The 19,627-nt window shown below is 42.1% G+C and overlaps 1 protein-coding gene across 11 annotated transcripts in view; it reads left to right on the top strand.

Moving 5' to 3' along the window:
• The window catches only part of LOC112261429 (transmembrane protein 131-like), a 99,055-nt gene that overhangs the window by 31,138 nt on the left and 48,290 nt on the right, over positions 1-19,627 (top strand). For 9 of the 11 annotated variants that reach the window (XM_024436736.2, XM_024436735.2, XM_024436733.2 and 6 more), the window contains 4 exons: positions 5,240-5,311; positions 10,063-10,186; positions 11,021-11,137; positions 11,884-11,988. In XM_024436736.2, coding sequence (XP_024292504.2) covers positions 5,240-5,311; positions 10,063-10,186; positions 11,021-11,137; positions 11,884-11,988 — 418 coding nt within the window. Of the gene's footprint in view, positions 1-5,239; positions 5,312-10,062; positions 10,187-11,020; positions 11,138-11,883; positions 11,989-14,321; positions 14,341-19,627 lie in introns of those variants that run through there. The other 2 variants (XM_024436738.2, XM_042329781.1) reach the window with 2 other exon arrangements.

Below are 19,627 nucleotides of genomic sequence, written 5' to 3'. Positions count from 1 at the left end.
TGGTATGAGAAGCTGTTAATAATGTGAATAACCACCCCTAGCCTGAATATATTCATGGCCTATTTTATTCTCTCCGTTAATGACTGGGGGAAGCTGCCAGTGTACAATGCCTCTCAACTCGTAACCACCCGCAAAGAGTCTGTTTGAACTAAATTCAGAACCTGTGCAGGTGGGATAGCGTGCTTCAGGGATGGTATATGTTCAGTCTCCTTTTTTTCTTGGAAAATGGTGTGTGTGTTAGCTTGTGTGTCAGACCATTGAAGAATAAGGCATTTTAACATACAAGTCTTTTTGAACATGAGTCTGGAGTAGGACAAGGGTTTTATGGCAGAAGATGCATATTATAATAATTTGAATGTTTATCATGATAATGACATGAAGTGCGATAGATTGGATTCTATTGGACACGTTGAGTTTACATAGCTTCCACTCGAATCCATTATATCTCATTAGGAGACTATACTGTTGGCTTCCATCATTAGCAGGGTTGGGGTCGGTACCTTTTCAATTCCAATCAATTCAGAAAGTAAACAAAATACCTATTCCAAATATGACACCACACGATATATCGCTCATCCCTACAGGAAGTTGGGCCCAGTGTAGCCTGTTACTCAGTGAGGGACAGTGTAGGACACCAGAACTGAAAGGACAGCAAGCAGTGTTTCGGGTCTGCTTTATGATATGAGTCACCTCAACAGGCACCACCCAAAAAGATATACAAACATTCTGCGGTCCATAACATTCGCTACATCTGTACACACTGTACAATCCAGTAAGTCCCCAGTAGTAGCCATCCACTGTGCCTCTTTCAACTCTCTCTCCAACACCTCCCTGAGTATGTGAGGCGAGATCCCAGCTGTTGAAAGCTTGAACAGGAAACTGACAATCTGGAACTGATGGAGAGACCTCTCCAGCTTACCCTCGCCATCCAGCATGTTATCCACATTATTCAATGTGTTGATTTGATTCTTATCACCCAGGGAGGGGTGTGTGTGTAGGGTAGTCTTTCAGCCCATGTGTTGCGTTTGAGTTTCCATGTGTGTTCTGGTGATGTTAGTGGGAGTTGATGTATACTTGGGTCTGTTTTTATTGGATGATGATTGGAGTTGATGTTGATGACACACTTAAAACCCAGAGCTCCCTTTTCTGACTTCAGCATACTTGATGCCAACTTCATGTATCATTGTGAACCCCTCAATCTACACCTATATTGTTAAAGCTAGTTAGGGTTCCATCTCTGTCTCTGCTGTCAACTCACTGAACAGCTGTGTCGGCCCTCTGTCAACGGGGCCAGATCAGGTTCTCCTCCTCACACACTACAGCTGTCGGCTCCCTGCTGTGCAGCCCTCCTTCATAGTGCTCATTAGGATGGGACGTGACACACACACACGGCCACCACAAACAACACACTGGTCGCAGCAGGGTGGCAGAAATGACCTCATACTAGCCGTCATATAGTGTGTCATTGAGAGAGAAAGCACAAGTTCACTTGTTGATTTTTGGTGAGAGTGGATGTGAGAGAGTAAGGGATAGGGTGTGTGTGCATGTGTACTAAACGAGTTCCCATTACAATATGTTGTAGGCTGTGTGTGGGTTTCTTTTTTTAAATGCTACCTCTATCTCATATCGGCTTCTTTTTCACCATAACCACTCGTCTCTATTTGTGCAACATATACGTTTTTAGAGCGCAAATCTGACCGTCTGACGCAGGTGACAAGACAATGTAACCCACTCACAGTCTCAAGTAGATGGAGTAGGGTGAATGTGCCCTAAACTCTGATCTTGGGTCAGTTAAGCATTTTCCCCACGAATGGCTAAGGCTAGGATTAGAGGATGGAAAGCTGATCCTAGATCTGGTGGATGTTGCCATGGTCTCAGACAGACTAGCCTAACTGATGTACATGGAATTGTCAATGTTCCAGCCCACTCACTTATAGCCCAGGGCCCAGTGTTTCTCAATACTGGTCCTGGTGACCCAACTGGGTGCGCAATGCACAGTTTTGGTTTTGCCCTGGCAATAGCACACCACACTAACCTACCTGACCCCACTTATCAACTCATCATCAAGCCATGTGATTAGTGGAATCAGGTGTGTGCACCCATTTGGTTTCCCAGTAGGGCTGGGAATTGCCAGGGACCTGTATTGCGATGCTCGTGTTTCTCATGATTCTATATGTATTGAAAGTTGATATTTAGATTGTATTGTGATTCGATGTTCCAAACAATATTGATCACTGCTTCAGAGAAACGAGAGCACGTAAGAAAACAAGTTTTGATCAGATAAAATTGCTGAAAACAAATGAGCTCCCTATTTAACCTTTTCACACGTACCAAAAAAAGGGTTTGATCATTCTACAGCATATGCTTAAACCGGTGTGATTAGAATGTTTATTTAGAACGCAGTCAGCATTTGATTTAGCCACACAGTTTTTTTCACAGAAACATTTTGCACACAGTCCTTACAAAGTTATGTCCTGAATGTGACCAGTTTATTTTTGGATGCAATGTTCAGACACTCACAGAAATAGCACAGTATACACAATCATCCAAACCAGAAAATGTAGGCTACATTAGTCCTAGCGTTTACTAAGAAAAGATTGACGTAACACAAGCGGTCATATTTGGAGAACTTTTGGCTGACAGAAACCACAATATGAATTAGCTAATAGCAATTACTATTTATAATTCATCACATCACAGGTGAGCTCAAAGTTGATCGAAATAATTGAGTAAAACACTTTCAAAAAATCAAAAGTAATCCGGCGATGGGTAGTTTGTACGCGCCGCCATTTTTGTTTTTTTCGCGTCAACCAAAGATAATAAGAGGAGACTATGACTTTGGTCCGTTTGTTGTATGCATGTTCAAGGGGGGGGGGTCAATGATCATTCACTTCTGGAAGTTTACTCGAAGATTAGTGAACGATTCCTTCACCTCATTATAACATTTTTGCTCTGACAGATGTTTACGTGACACCCAGAATGCATTGTATAATGGAAACAAACATGGCGCCACACATAGCTGCCAAATAGCTTAGCATTAGCTCATTATAATTAGTACAACTAAATACCCCAAAACTATTATACACACATCCTAGGTTTCCATTACAATCTATGCAATAATCGGAATGCATTACTTGTCACCAGTACTTGAAAATGTGAATAAAACTGTACATACATTATGCTCCATACTAGGGTTCCACATTTTGGGGAATATTCAGAGGTGGAAACTTTCCGTGGGAATATATGGGAATTAACAGCAATATATGCCAGTTAATATTAATACCATTTAAATGTAGATGTCTTTTGCAATGGATATATTTACCACATCATATGGAGACCGAAACATACACCTTTTACCTTATAAGTAGACATAATTGCAAATGATTAAATCCTAATGAATAAATAAAACAATTTAGTTACGAATTGAACTTAAATTAATTGAGTTGACTCTTCACATGGGATGATTTCACTGAACAACAAAAGGGAATATTGAATGATCCCCAATGATCCATCGCATCTCCCAAAAACGTTTTCAACATATATCTGTAAAATAATAACCAAAGCTTTAGTTTCCAGACTGTCTTCCTCTCAGGCTTCCATGTCTTCTCCCTGGACCTCCTCAATGTCCACCTCCTGAACATCAGACTCTGAAGCCTCATCTTCACTGTCACTTTCCAACCTGGTTGAGGATGGCTCGTTGTCAGGCTCAAAAAGCCTCAAATTTGCCCGGATGGCCACCAATTTTTCAACCCTTCTATTGGTCAGCCAGTTGCGTGCTTTGGTGTGTGTATTCCCAAACAAAGACCAGTTGTGATCTGAGGCGGCTGATGTTGGTGGGATTTGGAGGATGATGGAGGCAACAGGGGAAAGAGCCTCAGATCCACAAAGTCCCTTCCACCAGGTGGCTGATGAGATATGTTGGCATGACTGCCATATTGCATCTCCATCCCAAAGCCTTTGCTTGGAAGTATACTTCTCCAGACTGCCAAGAACCTTGCCCTCATCCAGGCCAAGGTGGCGAGACACGGTAGTGATGACACCATATGCCTTGTTGATCTCTGCACCAGACATGATGCTCTTGCCAGCATACTTGGGGTCCAACATGTACGCTGCGGCGTGTATGGGCTTCAGGCAGAAGTCTTCACGCTTTTTGATGTATTCCAGAACTGCAGTTTCCTCTGCTTGGAGCAACAGTGAAGTGGGCAGGACAGTACGGATTTCTTCTCTTACATCTGCAAGCAGTGTCTGAACATCCGAGTGGATGGCATTGTCTCCCTCAATCCGTGCAATGGCTACTGCTATAGGTTTCAGGAGTTTCAGGCTGCTTACCGCTCTCTCAAGAAGGAGAGACTCCTTCACCTCCAGGAGACTATCAAACTTGATGACAACACCTCCCCAACTGGTTTGCTGGGCAGCTTCAATGTGGTGCTCTTATTCTTCTCACTTTGCTTGGTGAGATAGATTGCTGCTATAACCTGATGACCTTTCACATACCTAACCATTTCCTTGGTTCTCTTGTAGAGTGTATCCATTGTTTTCAGTGCCATGATGTCCTTGAGGAGCAGATTCAATGCACAAGCAGCACAAACAATGGGTGTGATGTGAGGGTAGGACTACTCCACTTTAGACCAAGCAGCCTTCATGTTCACAGCATTGTCTGTCACCAGTGCAAATACCTTCTGTGGTCCAAGGTCATTGATGACTGCATAACGAATATACTATACATCCGCCAATTTTACAACATTGAAGTCTCCTTGACAACATTGGATTCAGAACTCTGATAGTTTAGAGTTTCAGATATGAAACTGAAGTAGATGTGTGTGATGTCTGACGTCCGAGAGCTATTCTTATTGAGCTCAGAATTAGAAACTACCACTTTCTGTTGTAACGGTGTCACTGGCGATTGGCTTCGTTGTTTTTGCCACGTGCATCGACGCTCACCTGTAGTGCAATGCAGGGGCATGTTCATTACGGCATCGGAAAACTTTCTAAAACGTTATGCACTTTTTTCTTCGTTGCAAATCTATTTTTTTGAATGAGTAGCACGCTCAAGTGTCTCACAGAGGAGTCTAAATTTCGCCACCACTCTGGCTGCATTTTTAGGCAGGAGAGTCAACATTTGCCAAATCGCCCAAGCGCTCACTTTGTTTCGAATGATAAGGTCCCATTGGAACTCATTGAGGTGATAGGTGTACGTGTATATAAATGTGTTCTTCTCTTTTTGTCTTTCTTTCGCCAGCTCCTCGTTCTACGTGCCGGAGAATGGAAGGCCGCTGCGCTTCCAGCCGCCATCGCTGGAGTTTGGGACACAGTGAGTTTTTCTCTCACTTCCTGGTTTCGAAGAAAAGGATTCATAAACATAAACCAATGTAAAGACATTGATAAATCCCGTGTTTGGAGCTACTATAACCAACCATCTCGTTTTAGAGTACACATGGGTGCAAAAGACACCGACTCCAAATCACAATCTGACAGTTATAAGAGTAATGTGGAAAAAGCATTTAGAATAGCATCGTATAACAAAATCAACAAAATATCTGTAATCTTTACCTAACCCTGTCTGGATTATGTCACCGGAAGCCCCCAAGAAGAAGCAAAGCCATAGAAAGTGATGATAAAAAGCTGTACAAGTGGAAAAGCTCTCTGTATAAAGCGGAGAGGGGCCTTTTAAATTCAGAGGAAGCCAAAGGAACAGACAGGCGACGACCATGAGCAGCTCAGCTCTCTTCCCATCAGCCGAGACTGAATAAGAGAGAGAGTCAGACCCAAGGGGAAAGGTTTAGAACTCTGCTGTTTGGCTCCTTGCTCCCAAAACAACCACCAGATTAGCGAGACTCTTTGTTGTGCGGGGACAGCCGTCCCCACTGCTACTATTTGCAGCTAAAATATTTTATCCCGTGACATATTTATTCATTCTTTTGAGCCACATTCAACCCCCCCCTATTGGTCCAAGTGTCCAAGATATCTATTCGTTAATAAGTTCTCTTGCTAAATCTGAGAAATACCCCATTCCCAACCTTTCGGTGTAGATTATAATGAATCCAACAAACTAGGAAACACTAGGTCCGACCTAGGATGTATCCTCGTCCATACCTTATTGCTACAGACAACGGTTGCTATATGACTGAATTGTTTAAACATTAAAATCCCACGCCCTTGTTTTGCCACAGTGGCATCAAGCAAAGCAGGCATAACATAACACAAGCACACCAGCGCAAGGTGTTAAACTCAACCTCATCCCTGCCCACTAGCCTTGCTAGCCTCTCGCTAACTAGGCTAACCCAACGACCCAGTCATTTCAGCACCGGCAATATACAGTGTTGATTTGCAACATTAGCACACCCTCCTCTCTCTGTTTGCCTGGCAGTGCAGAGAGACCCAGGCATGCCCAAAGAGACCCTTATTGACTGAAGTTTTGTCCCAAATGTCACCCTCTTTCCTATATCGTGCACTACTTTGACCAGAGCCCATTGGCATGCTATTCCCTATATAATGCACTACTTTTACCAGAGCCATATGGACACACTATTCACGATGTGTAGTGCACTACTTTCGCAGTATTTACTGTCATCCCGTTGTTTAAACACACAACAAACCCCCTGTCCCCACTACAATGCAGGTCCCCAGTCATGTGTTATGAGTGGATAGGACAGGCAGTAGCTTCGGCATGAAGTGGATGGAATTCTTGTCATTGCCATCAGCATTGATTTGAGGAAACGTAGATTATATAAAATGTATGTATTATAAAATAGGCTAAAACACATCTACAGTTGAAGTCAGAAGTTTACAACTTGGCCAAATACATTTCAACTCAGTTTTTCACAATTCCTGACATTTAATCCTAGTAAAAATCCCAGGTCAGTCAGGATCACCACTTTATTTTAGAATGTGAAATCACATAATAATAGTAGAGAGAGTGATTTATTTCAGCTTTTATTTTTTTCATCACATTCCCAGTGGGTCAGAAGTTTACATACACTTAACTAGTATTTTGTAGCATTGCCTTTAAATTGTTTAACTTGGGTCAAACGTTTCGGGTAGCCTTCCACAAGCTTCCCACAATAAGTTGGGTGAATTTTGGCCCATTCCTCCTGACAGAGCTGGTGTAGGCCTCGTTGCTCGCACACGCCTTTTCAGTTCTGCCCACAAATTTTCTATAGGATTGAGGTCAGGGCTTTGTGATGGCCACTCCAATACCTTGACTTTGTTGTCCTTAAGCCATTTTGCCACAACTTTGGAAGTATGCTTGGGGTCATTGTCCATTTGGAAGACCCATTTGTGACCAAGCTTTAACTTCCTGACTGATGTCTTGAGATGTTCAATATATCCACATAATTTTCCATCCACATAATTTCCCTCCTCATAGTGCCATCTATTTTTTGAAGTGCACCAGTCCCTCCTGCAGCAAAGCACCCCCACAACATGGTGCTGCAATCCCCGTGCTTCACGGTTGGGATGGTGTTCTTTGGCTTGCAAGCCTCCCCCTTTTTCCTCCAAACATAACGATGGTCATTTTGGCCAAACAGTAATATGTTTGTTTCAGAGGATATTTCTCCAAAAAGTACGATCTTTGTCCCCATGTGCACTTGCAAACCGTAGTCTGGCTTTTTTATGGCGATTTTGGAGCAGTGGCTTCTTCCTTGTTGAGAGGACTTTCAGGTTATGTCGATATAGGACTCGTTTTACTGTGAATATAGATACTTTTGTACCCGTTTCCTCCAGCATCTTCACAAGGTCCTTTGCTGTTGTTCTGGGTTTAATTAGCACTTTTCACACCAAAGTACGTTCATCTCTAGGAGACAGAACGCGTCTCCTTCCTGAGCGGTATGACTGCTGCGTGGTCCCATGGTGTTTATAGTGGCATACTATTGTTTGTACAGATGAACGTGGTACCGTCAGGCGTTTGGAAATTGCTCCAAAGGATGAACCAGACTTGCGGAGGTCTTGGCTGATTTCTTTTGATTTTCCTATGATGTCAAGCAAAGAGGCACTGAGTTTGAAGGTAGGCCTTGAAATACATCCACAGGTACACCTCCAATTGACTCAAATTATGTCAATTAGCCTATCAGAAGCTTCTAAAGGCATGACATAATTTTCTGGAATTTTCCAAGCTGTGTAAAGGCATAGTCAACTTAGTGTATGTAAACTTCTGACCCACTGGACTTGTGATACAGTGATTTATAAGTGAAATAATCTGTCTGTAACCAATTGTTGGAAAGATTACATGTATCGTGCACAAAGTAGATGTCCTAACCAACTTGCCAAAACTATAGTTTGTTATCAAGAAATTAGTGGAGTGGTTGAAAAATCAGTTTTAATGACTCCAACCTGAGTGTATGTAAACTTCCGACTTCAACTGTATCTGTTTAACTTAATCACGTTAGGAAATTGAGTTTGACCTATCCAATGACTTCACATTGTACAGTAGCTCTAAAGGTTACTATCACGTATATATATGTTTTGCTTGTGGTTATGACACTAGAATGAGGAAAGCTTGCACCTGCAGCTATTTACTTTTTTATCTGCAAACCTAGCCTTTAAGAGTGACATTTACAGAACTGTGGTGACACTGTGGTGACTATGTTGCTGGTCCCCCTTTTTATTACAAACACATCAAAATATTAAAAGGCTAAACAGAGAGCGCTAAGCGTAGCTCCAAAGGTCACCATAGACCTTTTAATACCAGCCTGCGCTCGGTTAGTTTTTTTGGTTGATTTGAAGTCCTTTGATGTCGGCCCCAGAGAAGTGTCAGATGAGCAAAAGTGCCTTCCTCGTTTCCAGGATGTGTTAACTTGTCATCAGCAAAATGTTGTAGGGTGACGTTGCCCCTAGACACAGATCTTGAGTCAATTTTGAATTTCTCCCACAAATGGTTAAGGTTAGAATTGGAGGAGGGGAAGCTGATCCTACCTAGAGGAAACATTACTATTAAGGGACAGTTCTACCTCATGCGTTGATGCTATGTCAATGTTGACACAACCGGAAACACTTTGCATTGAGTCGCACAGTTATGCCCTGAAATTACTCTGTATCTACAGTGGTAACTAGAATGTAATCATGGTAAAACTGCAAATGGGGTAGCAATGTCTAAATTGTACTTAAACAAAAGTTAGTTTCATAGTAGTTTACAAATGTTACTTTGTTGATGTCTGAATGCTAGAAAGTATTTTACATTGATTAAACAGCATGTTCATTAAACAGGTGCACCTTGTGCTTGGGACAATAAAATATACTCAAAAATGTGCAGCTTTGTCACACAACACAATGCCACAGATGTCTCAAGTTTTGAGGGAAGCGTGCAATTGGCATGCCGACTGCAGGAATGTCCGCCAGAGCTTTTGCAAGATAATTGAATGTTAATTTCTCTACCATAAGCCGCCTCCAACGTCATTTTAGAGAATTTGGCAGTACGTCCAACCGTACTCACAACCGTAAACCACATGTGTGGGCGAGCGGCTAGCTGATGTCGACGTTGGTGACGGGGAGGTTATGGTATGGGCAGGCATAAGCTACAGACAATTAACACAATTAGCATTTTATCGATAGCAATTTAAATGCACAGAGATGCCATGATGAGGTTCATTGTCGTGCCATTCATCCACCGCCATCCCCTCATGTTTCAGCATGATAACGCACGGCTCCATGTCGCAAGAATCTGTACACAATTCTTGGAAGCTAAAAATGTCCCAGTTTTTCCATGGCCGGCATACTCACCAGACATATCAACCATTGAGCATGTTTGGAATGCTCTGGTTCAACGTCCTCGAGCCTCTGGATCGATGTGTTCTAGTTCCCGCCAACATCCAGTAACTTCACAGAAGAGGATTGGAGCAACATTGCACAGGCCACCATCAACAGCCTGATCAGCTCTATGCAAGGGAGATGTCTCACTGCATGAGGCAAATGGTGGTCACACCAGATACTGACTGGTTTTCTGATCCATGCCACTTCAAATTGTTGCATGTTGCTTTTATATTTTTGTTCAGTAAAGCTTGATGTTTACAATGCCTGGATAGACCAATAAGTGGTGCTTGTTATGTCCATCTCTCTCCATCTCTCTAGGCCACTGGGGCTGCCAAGAGCTGAAACCATATACATACACAACCCCAGCCAGGAAATCCCAGTGACATTGCTGTCGATGTTTACATCCAGCAGACATTTTCACATGCCTTCGTTCCACAGAAGGGTGAGTGTGTGTGTGTGTGTGTGTGTGCCCTTCCTTCACTCAGACACTCCCTCCCTCTCTCACTCAACCACACCCACGTTCATCCAACTTCTCCCTACAATCTCTATTTTGCTTCCCTCTCCTCTTTCTCTCTGTTTGTTTCTCACCCTCGCGCTCTCTCTCTCTCCTTTTCTCACTCACACTGTTTTTCTCTGCTCTCTCTTCATCTACTTCTCTCTACTCCCCCCTCTTTCTCATGTCAGTCCCTTGGGCCACCAGTACAGCTATTTAAACTCTCAAACTGCCATTGAAACCCACAGAATTTCCCTGCTCTGCTTAGAAAGTATACCTAGCACAACAGCATTGCATCACACTCTGACAACAGTGCATGTTACAACATTGCATATCACATTCTCTCCTATCGATTTCACGTTGAAATTAGCCCACGATTCATTCACACAAGGCCTCATTCTCAGCATGATTCTTCAATATGCTGAGCTCTGTGCTCCCAAGTGGGGCAGCGGTCTAAGGCACTGCATCTCAGTGCAAGAGGTGTCACTACAGTCCCTGGTTCGAATCCAGGCTGTATCACATCCGGCTGTGATTGGCAGTCCCATAGGGCGGCACACAATATGCCCAGCGTCGTCCGGGTTTTGCCAGGGTAGGCCGTCATTGTGGATAAGAATTTGTTCATAACTGACAGGTTAAGAACAAATATATATAAAGTGTTGGAAGTTGTGTGCTCACCAGCATACCACTGAGAGTGAAGTCATGTATAAAGTCATGCTAGTATGGACATTGTAATGTAGTCGTTGCCTTCGGTGAACCCTGACCCCGTGTCCTGTCTGCTTTCAGGTAATCCCACCCAGAGGGAAGGCCTCATTTAAACTTGTCTTCCTCCCAACAGAGGAGGGCATCATAGAAAACTCATTATTTATAAACACATCGGCCCATGGGGTGCTCTCTTACCAGGTCAGTAGTCATACGAGCATATGATACTAACACTACCCGTTCTGCTTCACAACCGGCTCCCTATTTAGTGCACTACTTTTCACCAGTGCACACATAACTCTGGTCAAAAGTAGTGCACAATAGACTAGGGTTCTATTTTGGACGTATGCCCTGACCCACAACCATAGTTTTTTTTATACGGTCTAAAAAAGAACATTGTGTGCCCGGTGGAAGTTAGTTTTGCAACACAGGAAGTAACTACTATGATGTGATATTTGGCACCCTTGACCCCTGACCTTTAAAGACGCATCAAAGCATATGGGTGTTAAGAGTGACATAAGCACTATTAATAGTTAATTAAGCATTAGTTCATGGTTCTTGGTAGGGAGATAAGGGTGCCTATGCCTAAATATATACTGTTTATCAGTGAAAAGGGACAATTTACCCAATCATTAAATTACTTATGTTTCCATTAAATAAGCTATGGGTATTGTGATATTAAGATGATCCACTCTCTAGGGTTTTATACTTCATGGCCTCTATTAGCATAAGCAATATTAGCATGCTACCTTGGATTCATTCACACTCTTTGTTTTGTGATTTAATATTCTGTGGTCTAATCAGTCCCTTTAAAAATGGCCAAGTAAACAAAACTCCACTTTTGAATTGCTCTCTCTTCTAACACATTAAATATCTCTTAAGGTAAAATAAGTAATTTTAGTCATTTATATGAACGGTCCCTTTAATAGTGATGTCCTTTCATTCAGGTTTTGGGGTTGGGCGTCCACCGGGGCTCTTTAAAGGGGGTCTATAGGAAGGACAGCGTCCTCATATTCCCCCACATCCAGAGCATCAAGCTGAGCCAAACTCAGGTACGTCCATTCCATTCAACTTGATAGACTTTATTTATTTCCCAACAGGCAATTGTTCCTGGACAAGAAAGTCAACAGACAACATGTGGTAACAGGATAGATATGTTTACCTCAACATGTACCATAATGCCACACACATATCAATCAAATGTATTTACAAAGCCCTTTTTACATCAGCCGATGTCACCAAGTGCTCTACAGAAACCCAGTCTAGAACTCCAAACAGCAAGCAATGCAGATGTAGAAGCACGGTGGCTAGGAAAAACTCCCTAGGAAGGCAGGAACCTAGGAAGAAACCTAGAGAGGAACCAGGCTCTGAGGGGTGGCCGGTCCTCTTCTGGCTGTGCCGGGTGGAGATTATAACAGTACATGGCCAAGATGTTCAAACGTTCATAGATGACCAGCAGGGTCAAATAACAATACTTACAGTGGTTGTAGAGGGTGCAACAGGTCAGCACCTCAGGAGTAAATGTCATTTGGCTTTTCATAGCCGATCATTCAGAGTTAGAGACAGCAGATGCGGTAGCACTTCCGGTGAACAGGTTAGGGTTCCATAGCCGCAGGCAGAAGAGTTGAAACTGGAGCAGCAGCATGACCAAGTTGACTGGGGACAGCAAGTCATCAGGTCAGGTAGTTCTGAGGCATGGTCCTAGGGCTCAGGTCCATCGAGAGAAGAGAGAAAAGAGAGAGGGAGAGAACAATTAAATTCGCACAGGACACCGGATAAGACAGGAGAAATACTCCAGATATAACAGACTAACCCTAGCCCTCCGACACATAAACTATTGCAGCATAATTACTGGAGGCTGAGACAGGAGGGGTTGGGAGACACTGTGGCCCTGTCCAACTAGGCAGGCTATAACCCCACCCACATTGCCAAAGCACAGCCCTCACACCACTAGAGAGATATCGTCAAAGATATGGCAGAGTATAGCCTACGGCAGAGTATAGTTTACGAAGATAATCCCCACGGCACGTACCAAGGGGGGCGCCAAATCAGTGAAGACCAAATCAGTGAAACAACCCACTCAAGTGACGCATCCCTGCTAGGGACGGCATTGAAGAGCACCAGTAAGCCAGTGACTCAGTTCCCGTAATAGGGTTAGAGGCAGAGAATCCCAGTGGAGAGAGGGGAACCGGCCAGACAGAGACAGCAAGGGCAGTTCGTCGCTGCAGTGCCTTTCCGTTCACCTTCACACCCCTGGGCCAGACTACACTTAATCATAGGACCTACTGAAGAGATGAGTCTTCAATAAAGACTCAAAGGTCGAGACCGAGTCTGCGTCTCTCACATGGATAGGCAGACCATTCCATGAAAATGGAGAATAGGAGAAAGCCCTGCCTCCATCTGTTTGCTTAGAAATTCTAGGGACAGTAAGGAGACCTGCGTCTTGTGACCGTAGCGTACGTGTAGGTATGTATGGCACAACCAAATCAGATAAATAGGTAGGAGCAAGCCCATGTAAAGCTTTGTAGGTTAGCAGTAAAACCTTGAAATCAGCCCTAGCCTTAACAGGAAGCCAGTGTAGATAGGCTAGCACTGGAGTAATATGATATGGTTCTATTCAAGATTCGAGCAGCCGTGTTTAGCACGAACTGAAGATTATTTAGTGCTTTATCCGGGTAGCTAGAAAGTAGAGCATTGCAGTCGTCTAATCTAGAAGTGACAAAAGCATGGAGGAATTTTTCTGCATCATTTTTGGACAAAGTTTCAGATTTTTGCAATGTTAAAAAGCTATCCTTGAAACAGTCTTGTTATGTTCGTCAAAAGAGAGATCAGGGTCCAGAGTAACGCCGAGGTCCTTCACAGTTTTATTTGAGACGACTGTACAACCATCAATATTAATTGTTTGGTCCAACAGAAGATCTTTTGTTTCTTGGGACCTAGAACAAGCATCTTTGTTTTGTCCGAGTTTAAAAGTACAACATTTGCTGCCATCCACCTCCAAATGTCTGAAACACAGACTTCCAGGGAGGGCAATTTTGGGCCTTCACCATGTTTCATTGAAATGTACAGCTATGTATCATCCGCATAGCAGTGAAAGTTACATTATGTTTCTGAATGACATCACCAAGAGGTAAAATATATTGTGAAAACAATAGTGGTCTTAAAACAGAACCTTGAGGAACACCGAAATGTACAGTTGATTTCTCAGAGGACAAACCATCCACAGAGACAAACTGATATCTTTCCGACAGATAAGATCTTAACCAGGCCAGAGCTTGTCCGTGTAGACGAATTTGGGTTTCCAATCTCTCCAAAATGATGTGGTGATCGATGGTATCAAAAGCAGCACTAAGGTCTAGGAGCACGAGGACAGATGCAGAGCCTTGGTCTGACGCCATTAAAAGGTAATTTACCACCTTTACGAGTGCAGTCTCAGTGCTATGATGGGGTCATAAATCAGACTGAACTGTTTCGTATACATTGTTTGTCTTCAGTAAGGCAGTGAGTTGCTTTTAACAAAAATGTTTTGACAGGAATGGGAGATTCGATATAGGCCAATTTTTTTTTCCTGGGTCAAGGTTTGGCTTTTTCAAGATAGGCTTTGGTACACATCTGGTGGATAGGGAGCCATTTATTATGTTCAACATAGGAGGGCCAAGCACAGGAAGCAGCTCTTTCAGTAGTTTAGTTGGAATAGGGTCCAGTATGCAGCCTTAAGGTTTCATCAGTGTGTCGAGAGATATAGGATTAAAGAATGATAGTGTCTCCCTTAATCCTAGGTCCTGGCAGTGTTGTGCAGACTCAGGACAACTGAGCTTTGGAGAAATACGCAGATTTAAAGAGGAGTCTGTAATTTGCTTTCTAATGATCATGCTCATTTTGTCAAAGAAGTTCATGAATTTATCACTGCTGAAGTGAAAGCCATCCTCTCTTGGGGAATGCTGCTTTTTAGTTAGCTTTACAACAGTATCAAAAATACATTTTGGATTGTTCTTATTCTCCTCAATTAAGTTGGAAAAATAGGATGATTGCTCAAGACATGTGGGGTCTTTGTTACTGCATGGTACTGTCTTTCAAAGCTAGTCAGAAGACTTCCAGTTTGGTGTAGCGCCATTTCTGTTCCAATTTTCTGGAAGCTTGCTACAGGGCTCGGGTATTTTCTGTATACCAGGAAGCTAGTTTCTTAGGGTTGCGACTAGAGGTCGACCGATTATGATTTTTCAACGCCGATACCGATAATTGGAGGACCAGTTAAAGCAGATATCGATTAATCTGCCGTTTTTTAGCATTTTAAATTTATTTTTAAAATGTATTTGTAATAATGACAATTACAACAATACTGAATGAACACTTATTTGAACTTAATATAATACATAAATTAAATCAATTTAGCCTCAAATAAATAATGAAACATGTTCAATTTGGTTTAACCTCTCTAGGGTGTCCCACCTGGCCAACATCCAGTGAGATTGCAGAGCACCAAATTCAGAAATACTCATTATAAAAAAATTCAGAAAAGATACAACTATTAAACATAGGTTTAAAGATGAACTTCTTGTGAATCCAACCACAGTGTCAGATTTCAAAAATTCTTTAAGGCGATAAAGTCTCTCTTTATACCCGAAAACCTCAGTTTTGTTCGTGTTTTCTTCAGTAATCCACAGGCTCAAACGCAGTCACAACAGGCAGAAAAAAATCCAAATTGTATCCGTAAAGTTCATAGAAACATGTCAAACGATGTTTATATCCACCCTCAGGTTGTTTTTAGCCTAAATGATCTATAATATTTCAACCGGACAATAACGTCGTCAATATAAAAGGTAAACAAGAAAGGCATTCTCTCTGGTTGTGCGCATGAAAAAGCTCTGTGACATGGCAGGGTCCATTCATTCAGACTGCTCTTACCCCCTAATTTTTCAGAATACAAGCCTGAAACAATTTCTAAAGACTGTTGACATCTAGTGGAAGGCATAGGAACTGCAATTTGAGTCCTAAGTCAATGGATACTGTAAATGGCATTGAATAGAAAACTACAACAACAACAAAATTTCGCCTGCCAAATCAGTTCTGTTATACTCACAGACATTATGTTAACAGTTTTGGAAACTTTAGAGTGTTTTCTATCCAAATCTAATTATATGCATTTCCTATCTTCTGGGCCCGAGTAGAAGGCCGTTTAATTTGGGCATGCTTTTCATCCAAAATTCCAAATGCTGCCCCCTACCCTAGAGAAGTTAAATAATGCAAAAAGAAAGTGTTGGAGAAGAAAGTAAAAGTGCAATATGTGCCATGTAAGAAAGCTAACATTTAAGTTCCTTGCTCAGAACATGAGAACATATGAAAGCTGGTGGTTCCTTTTAACATGAGTCTTCAATATTCCCAGGTAAGAAGTTTTAGGTTGTAGTTATTATAGGAATTACAGGACTATTTCTCTCTATACGATTTGTATTTCATATACCTTTGACTATTGGATGTTCTTATAGGCACTTTAGTATTGCCAGTGTAACAGTATAGCTTTCGTCCCTCTCCTCGCTCCTACCTGGGCTCGAACCAGGAACACATCGACAACAGCCACCCTCGAAACAGTGTTACCCATTGCTCCACAAAAGCCGCGGCCCTTGCAGAGCAAAGGGAACAACACCTCAGTCTGAGAGCGAGTGACGTTTGAAACAATATTAGCGCGCACCCCGCTAACTAGCTAGCCATTTCACATCGGTTACACCAGCCTAATCTCGGGAGTTTACAGGCTTGAAGTCATAATCAGCGCAATGCTTGAAGCATTGCGAAGAGCTGCTGGCAAAATGCATGAAAGTGCTGTTTGAATGAATGCTGCTGTCTACCACCTCTCAGTTAGTCTGCTCCATCAAATATCAAATCATAGACTTAATTATAACATAATAACACACAGAAATACGAGCCTTATATCATTAATATGGTCGAATACGGAAACATCTCGAAAACAAAACGTTTATTCTTTCAGTGAAATACGGAACTGTTCCGTATTTTATCTATTGGGTGGCATCCGTAAGTCTAAATCCTTCCTGTTACATTGCATGATCTTCAATGTTATGTCATAATTACATAAAATTCTGGCAAATTAGTTCGCAACGAGCCAGGCGGCCCAAACTGTTGCATATATCCTGACTCTGCGTGCAATGAACGCAAGAGAAGTGAAACAATTTCAACTGGTTAATATTGCCTGCTAACCTGGATTTCTTTTAGGTAAATATGCAGGTTTAAAAATATATACTTCTGTGTATTGATTTTAAGAGAAGCATTGATGTTTATGGTTAGGTACAGTCGTGCAACGATTCACAAATGCGCTTTTGTTTAATCATCCCCCATTTGGCGAAGTTGGCTGTCTTTGTTAGGAATAAATAGTCTTCACACAGTTCGCAACGAGCCAAGCGGCCCAAACTGCTGCATATACCCTGACTCTGTTGCGTTAGAAGTGACACATTTTCCCTAGTTAAAAGAAACTCATGTTAGCAGGTTTAAATATACAGGTTTAAAAATATATACTTGCGTATTGATTTTAAGAAAGGCATTGATGTTTATGGTTAGGTACACGTTGGAGCAACGACAGTCCTTTTTCGCGAATGCGCACTGCATCGATTATATGCAACGCAGGACACGCTAGATAAACTAGTAATATCATCAACCATGTGTAGTTAACTAGTGATTATGATTGATTGATTGACTGTTTTTTATAAGATAAGTTTAATGCTAGCTAGCAATTTACCTTGGCTTCTTTCTGCATTCGCGTAACAGGCAGGCTCCCCGTGGAGTGCAATGTAAAGCAGGTGGTTAGAGCGTTGGACTAGATAACCGTAAGGTTGCAAGATTGAATCCCTGAGCTGACAAGGTAAAAATCTGTCGTTCTGCCCCTGAACAAGGCAGTTAACCCACCGTTCCTAGGCCGTAATTGAAAATAAGAATGTGTTCTTAACTGACTTGCCTAATTAAATAAAGTTGTAGAAATAATAATAATAATAATAAATCGGCCAAATCGGTGTCCAAAAATACTGATTTCCGATTGTTATGAAAACTTGAAATCGGCCCTAATTAATCGGCCATTCCGATGAATCGGTCGACCTCTAGTTGCGACTGCATCTAGGGTATTACGCAAGGTTAAATTTAGTTCCTCAGTTAGGTGGTTAAACGACTGTTGTACTCTGACGTCTTTGGGTAGGTAGAGGGAGTCTATAAGGGCATCTAGGAATCTTTGGGTTGTCCAAGAATTTATAGCACAGCTTTTGATGAGCCTCGGTTGGGGTCTGAGCAGATTATTTGTTGTGATTGCAAACATAATAAAATGGTGGTCCGATAGTCCAGGATTATGAGGAAAAACACTAAGATACACAATATTTATTCCATGTGACAAAACTAGGTCCAGAGTATGACTGTGTGGCAGTGAGTAGGTCCAGAGACATGTTGGACAAAACCCACTGAGTCGATGATGGCTCCGAAAGCCTTTTGGAGTGTGGACTTTTCCATGTCAATATTAAAGTCACCAAAAATGTGAATCTGCCATGACTACAAGGTCCGATAGGAATTCAGGGAACTCAGTGAGGACAGCTATAAAAAGTGATTGAGTAGGCTGCATTGATTTCATGACTAGAAGCTCAAAAGACAAATACGCAGTCATCATTTTTTTTGTAAATTAAAATTTGGTATTGTAAATGTTAGCAACACCTCCGCCTTTGCGGGATGCGCGGGGGATATAGTCACTAGTGTAACCAGAAGGAGAGGCCTCATTTAACAGAGTAAATTCATCAGGCTTAAGCCGTGTTTCAGTCAGGCAAATCACATCAAGATTATGATTAGTGATTAGTTCATTGACTATAACTGCCTTGAAAGTGAGAGATCTAACATTAAAGTGGCTTGGGGGGGTTGTATCATTTGATTTACATAACATGCCTACCACTTTGAAGATGCAAAATATTTTTTATTGTGAAACAAACAAGAAATAACACAAAAAAACAACTTGAACGTGCATAACTATTCACTCCCCAAGTCAATACTTTGTAAAGCCACCTTTTGCAGTAATTACAGCTTGGGGAATGTCTCTATAAGTGTTGCACATCTAGCCACTGGAATTTTTGTCCATTCTTCAAGGCAAAACTGCTCCAGCTCCTTCAAGTTGGATGGGTTCCGCTGGTGTACAGCCATCTTTAATTCATACCACAGATTCTCAATTGGATTGAGGTTTGACTAGGCCATTCCAAGACATTTAAATGTTTCCCCTTAACTTCTTGGTGATAGGGGGGCAGTATTGAGTAGCTTGGATGAATAAGGTGTCCAGAGTAAACTGCCTGCTACTCTGTCCCAGATGCTAATATATGCATATTATATGCATATTATTATTAGTGTTGTAGTATCGTAAAACTGTTTGAATGATGTCTGTGAGTATAACAGAACTCATATGGCAGGCGAAAACCTGAGAAAAATCCAACCAGTAAGTGGGAAATCTGAGGTTTGTAGTTTTTACAACTCTTTGCCATTCCAATATGCAGTATAAATGGGGTCATATTGCACTTCCTAAGGCTTCCACTAGATGTCAACAAGTCTTTAGAACTTTGTTTGAGGCTTCTACTATGAAGGGGGCTGAATGAGAGGGGATTGAGCCAGGTGTCTGGCAGAGTGCCACAGGCGGTCACGAGAGAGTTAGCTCTCGTTCCATTGCTTTTC

This window comes from Oncorhynchus tshawytscha, linkage group LG11 (assembly GCF_018296145.1).
Source record: "Oncorhynchus tshawytscha isolate Ot180627B linkage group LG11, Otsh_v2.0, whole genome shotgun sequence".
NCBI classification, from domain to species: Eukaryota; Metazoa; Chordata; class Actinopteri; order Salmoniformes; family Salmonidae; genus Oncorhynchus; species Oncorhynchus tshawytscha.
Note: the sequence above shows the minus strand (reverse complement) of the source record. Positions and strands in the feature narration are given on the sequence as shown.